General features: G+C 56.8%; 1 protein-coding gene across 1 annotated transcript in view; it reads left to right on the forward strand.

Moving 5' to 3' along the window:
• Positions 1-1,007: 1,007 nt before the first annotated feature.
• The window catches only part of SPINT1 (serine peptidase inhibitor, Kunitz type 1), a 16,684-nt gene continuing 12,344 nt past the window's right edge, over positions 1,008-5,347 (forward strand). Inside the window, exons 1-2 of the mRNA XM_037739470.1 lie at positions 1,008-1,046; positions 1,263-1,794. Coding sequence (XP_037595398.1) covers positions 1,008-1,046; positions 1,263-1,794 — 571 coding nt within the window. The remainder of the gene's footprint in view (positions 1,047-1,262; positions 1,795-5,347) is intronic.

Below are 5,347 nucleotides of genomic sequence, written 5' to 3' on the forward strand. Positions count from 1 at the left end.
TGTCTCAAAAAAAAAAAAAAAAAAAAAAAGTTCTTTACTAAGGAAGAGCAATAAGTTTGACTTCAAAGAATCCACGGTTTCGTGAAAAGCATTAACTCAGCTACTTGGTGAACTGGAACCTCCAGCCTTCCAAGGATGACACTTCCCGGAAGAGAGTGGCCAGAAGCATCCCTTTGTGAAAGAGGAAGCTTAGGCTCCAGTAAAGGCGGCAGCAGTCCAACGAGCCGTATCAGGGAATGGACCGAGCTGCACAAACAAGAAGAGCAGGGGCCTCAAACAACAGGGAAGACCCGTGGAGCACTGAGGGCAGCCTGGACGCGGGGAATTGCCTCTGTTTCTCACCCAGACAGCAGGGAGGGCTTCCCAGAGCTGACACTGGGGCAGACATCCGGGATCCAAGTTATCACAGGTGCAGCCACGCAACTTCTGGGTTCCCTTGTCGCCACGAAATGTAAATGATTTCCCGAGGGCCGGAGAGATTATTTGCATCTGGCCTCAGGTCTCGGGCTGGGAGTGCAGTCCCCAGCCAGAAAGGAAGGCGGGAGGCCGTCGCCCCAGAGACCGGACCCTAGCGTCCCGGCCGCGTCCCCTCCGGGCTGTGGATGCGCTTCGGGCGCGGGCCTCCTCGCGAGGCTGGACTGAGTGGGGCCCGCGAGCCCCTCCGGGTAGCTGGCTGCCGGGAAGGCGCCGGGGCTGCGGAGCCGCGGGGCGGACCGGACCTGGAGCTCCGCCGGGGAGGCGGCCGGGCGCACCAGGCGTGGGCGGGGCCAGCGGCGCAGGGGTTAATGTCCGCCCCGCCCCGACAGCACTGACTCAGTTTCACCAGAAACTAGGGGAAGAAGGCGGCCGAGCCCCAGCGCTCCGAGCACTGGGGCGGAAGCCGCGGCCCGAGCCGCGCAGGAAGCCGGGACCGGAACCTCGGCGGGCCCGGCTCCACCCAACTCACCTGCGCAGGTAACCGGGGCACCACCGCGCGAGGCCCAGGAGCAGGCGGAGGCGGCTGGAGCATGTCCGGCCCTTTGTTCTGCGCTCGTGCGTGTGTCCGGGTACGTGAGCTCCCTAGCGGTCCGTCTGTTCGTCGGTCTGGCTGCCGGGTCCCTGGAGGGTGCGTGGGAGGGCCGGGCCCGTGCGCCCTCTTCACTCCCGGGGTGCTCCGGTCCCCCCCACCCCCTGCCCCGCGCCGCTTCCTCCCGGCCGGCCCACCTCCTCCGAAGTCTCCCCGGCTGATCTGGTGTGTCTCCTCCCTTCTCTCAGGTTACTAGCACCCTCGGAACCCAGAGGCCCGCACTCTGAAGGTGACCCCCCTGGGGAGGAAGGCGACGGCCCCTGCGAGGATGATGGCGCGCGCCTGCCTCGCCCCGGCCCGCATCCCTGCCGTCGCCGTGTGGCTTCTGTGCGCTCTCGGCCTCCAGGGCACCCAGGCAGGACCGCCGCCCGCGCCCCCTGGGCTGCCCGCAGGAGCCGACTGCCTGAACCGCTTTACCGCCGGGGTGCCTGACTTCGTGCTGGACACCAACGCCTCTGTCAGCAACGGAGCCACCTTCCTGGAGTCCCCCACCGTGCGCCGGGGCTGGGACTGCGTGCGCGCCTGCTGCACCACCCAGAACTGTAACTTGGCGCTGGTGGAGCTGCAGCCCGACCGCGGGGAGGACGCCATCGCTGCCTGCTTCCTCATCAACTGCCTCTATGAGCAGAACTTCGTGTGCAAGTTCGCACCCAGGGAGGGGTTCATCAACTACCTCACGAGGGAAGTGTACCGCTCCTACCGCCAGCTGCGGACCCAGGGCTTTGGAGGTAAGGAGGAGGGTGCCAGGATGGATGGGTTTGGAGAGACTAAGAAAAGGGATCGGTTATGGAGTCCCAGGGGAGGCGAACATCAGAGAGAACTTAAGGAGAGTCCACTTCTTCGTGTGTGTGTGTGTGTGTGTGTGTGTAAGACAGAGCCTGACTCTTATTGCCCAGGCTGGAGAGCAATGGCATGATCTCACCTTACTGCAGCCTCCGTCTCCTGGGTTCAAGTGATTCTCCTGTCTCAGCCTCCTGAGTAGCCGGGATTACAGGCACCTGCCATCACTTCCAGCTAATTTTTGTATTTTTAGTAGGGACCGGGTTTCACTGTGTTGGCCAGGCTGGTCTGGAACTCCTGACCTCAGGTGATCCACCTGCCTTGGCCTCCCACAGTGTTGGGATTACAGGCGTGAGCCACTGCAGCCGGCCAGGGGACTCCACTTCTACCCCAAGCCCTCCTTAGAAGTAGGCAGTACTAACAGTAAACAAAGGAAAGGGGACATGAGTGAGAAGTGCAGAGCCCAGACTTTGGCTCCTAAACTCAGGATGTTCAGAGGTGATGGGCTGGTGCTCACAGAGAGGCCTTTAGCTCTGGGCTGTGTGTACTGGAGGGGAGAGTCAGTCCCCAGGACTCCTGACCTCTGGCACTGATAAGGCTGATTGAGGGAGTGAACTGTCTGGAAGGTCTGGTGACTAGAAAAGCACCCTGGCTAAGCGCTGGTCTAGGCACACCGATGCCCTGTCAGGTGAGCCTGGCCATAGTCTCCACCACTGGCTGGACTTGGGACTGGCTAGCCTCTCTCTATCCCCTAGGAATGGATTGGCCTTTTGGTGGTCTAGGAAGACTGCCAGATTCGAGGCTAGAAGACAAGCCCAGTCTGCGGCTGACCCAAACGGAGAGGAGTGACGTTGTAGGCACAGAAGCCTAGAGTCTTTGGGGTGGGGAATGAGAAGGGTTGTGGGTGAGTCAGGCTGTTGGTATGTATACCTAGTAGGGAAGGGATGTCAGCTGTCCAGGCAGGTGTGTTTGTCTGCGCATGAGCCAGACAGGGCTCTCCCTGCTTAGATCTGGTAGCCAAGCCTTGTTTACTTCCATGGATAAGGGCAAAGTGGAGGCCAGGGCTCCTCCTCTTTCCTTCCCAACTGAACAGTCTGCTCGGATAAGGGCCAGTCCAGAACCTTGGTTCCCCATTCTCTCTACCTGCTGTTCTGGCTAGGTGGGGCTCCAGCACAGGGGCGGGTCACCTCTGATAACCTCTGTGAGCACTTTACTGATTGCTGTGCCACATCCTCTCACTCAGGCCTCATCACAACAGCCTCCAAAAAGGGTGCTACTAGCAGTCATCCCACTTTTTAGATTAGGAAACTGAGACTCCCATGCTAAAGAATTTGCCCAGGGTAGGCTGGGCATGGTGGCTCACGCCTGTAATCCCAGCACTTTCGGAAGCTGAGGCGGGCAGATTAGGAGGTCAACGTTACTAGACAAGCCTGACCAACATGGTGAAACCCTGTCCCTACTAAAAATAGAAAAATGAGCCAGGCATGGTGGCACGTGCCCGTAATCCCAGCTACTTGGGAGGCTGAGGCATGAGAATTGCTTGAACCTGGGAGATGGAGGTTGTGGTGAGCTGAGATCATGCACTCCAGCCTGGGTGACAGAGCAAGTCTCCATCTCAAAAAAAAAAAAGAATTTGTCCATAGTAACACTGCCTATAAATGATAGGCCTAGGATTCACCCCAGGGGAGACCTCCAAAAGTCCTGTGCTGTTTTTCACACAAGACCACCTCTCTGGTAGAAACCTAGCATTCTGACCCAACATAGCCCAGTGGATAACAGAACTGAAAACTGGGGAGTCTGAGGACCAGAACTGGGCTGGGGCCACATCTAGGAGTGGTCTCTATTCTGGAAAGTGGAGAAAGGACTTTCCCTCGCAGCCTTTTCCTGCGCTAGTCTCTCTTACAGGCTAAGGGTCCTCCTTTCTCCCTATCCTTCCAATAGCTCTCCTGGGTCTCTGAGGAGAGGTGAGATGGGGATTCCTGGGGATGGGAGGGAGACATGTCTGCGGGCCAGGCTGGGCCACCAAGTCCCACTGGACCAGGGCTGGAGCCTGTTCCACAAGGAAGTAGCAGAAAGTGTAGGTGGTGATGACTCTTACTGACCTGAGTTGCCCATGCCCTTCCTGCTCCACAGAGGCCCCAAGGAGTCCCTCTCCAGGGCCAGAGTCTGAAGCTCTGGAGTCTGGTCACAGGGAGCTGAGCTGGACTGTGGCCAGATGGTCTTGAGACCAGCCATCCTCATCTGGAAACCCCTAGGACATGCGTGTTTGCCACAAGAGAGGGTGGAGTGGGGATTTCCTGGGACACTGAGGGAGGCAGGTAGGGCTTGGACTGAGTATGAACTCCAGGCCATTCTAGGCCATTTTTAGAGTGCTGCAGTGCTTTGGGAAGTGGGAGAAGCTGTGTGTGTGTCAAGGGATTTATTCTCAGCTGAGTCCAGTTAAGAGAGAGGTTGGAGGTGGGTAATGACAGGGTAGATCCAGTAAGGGCTAGGGTGGATGAGGCAGGTTGGGTGGGTTGTGGGTGCTGAGGGCTTCCAAACCTTTGATTCTCCTATTACATAGATATTCTCCCCAGAATGGGTTGGTTTGTTCCTCTTTCTGCCTGTGGCCAGGCCAGTCCAGTATGGATTCCTGCAGCTGGAGGCTCAGCAGCTTGTACTTCCTCCTCTCCCCTTCTCTTCCCCCACCTGTCCTCCTCCTCAGTCCTACGAAGGAGTGGCTTAGGAGGAAGGAGTGGCTTAGGAGGCAGAGTCTGCACTTCCCTGAGGTCCTGAGACTTGGTAACTGAGGGAGGTGCTGGTTTTATTGCCACTCTAGCCCTTTTCTCCCTTGAGGGTGGGAAGAAGGGAGTGGTATGGCCGTACCTGCTCCTTGGTCCTGTGTGGGAGGATTCAGCCCTGATTCAGCTCAAAGTCTGATGTATTACTCTGCCTTCTACTTCACTCTAGGGGCCTGGTGGGGCTAGCCTGTCTGTCTGCTGGGTATACTGCTAAGTGGTCTGTCTTCTTTCTGCGAAATGCAAGGAGGGAGGGAGGACCAGGCTGCTCCCAGCTCACTACTCCCTAGGCAGGTGCTCTCAGAGTGCTCTCCTGCTTGTCAGCCAAACCCCTGGGCTGGGAGGTTGCTTCCAGACAGCCACTTTTTGTTACTGCTTATCCCTGTCTTATTTCCCCTAATCCCTGGAACCCAGTTCTCTTTTTATTATTTTTGTAGGCCTCTGAAACAGTCAACATGTTTCTTCCTGAAACCTCTCCCTTCCCATCCCTTTTGCTGTCATAGTGCCTGGTCTTCTCACCTCTGGAACCACCTTCTATGAGTCCCCCACTGGCTCTGCTTTCTCTGCCTCATCAAAGAGGAATCCCTGTGACTCAGGCTCCTACCAGCTGTTCTTACCTCTTTACCTTCTCTTCTTTCTTTGCATTCACTCTAACTCTTTTTTTTTTTTTTTTTTTTTTTTTTTTTTTTTTTTTTTTTTTTTTTTTTTTTTTTTTTTTTTTTTT

The sequence above is a fragment of the Cebus imitator genome, unplaced genomic scaffold (genome assembly GCF_001604975.1).
Source record: "Cebus imitator isolate Cc_AM_T3 unplaced genomic scaffold, Cebus_imitator-1.0 Scaffold70, whole genome shotgun sequence".
NCBI lineage: Eukaryota > Metazoa > Chordata > Mammalia > Primates > Cebidae > Cebus > Cebus imitator.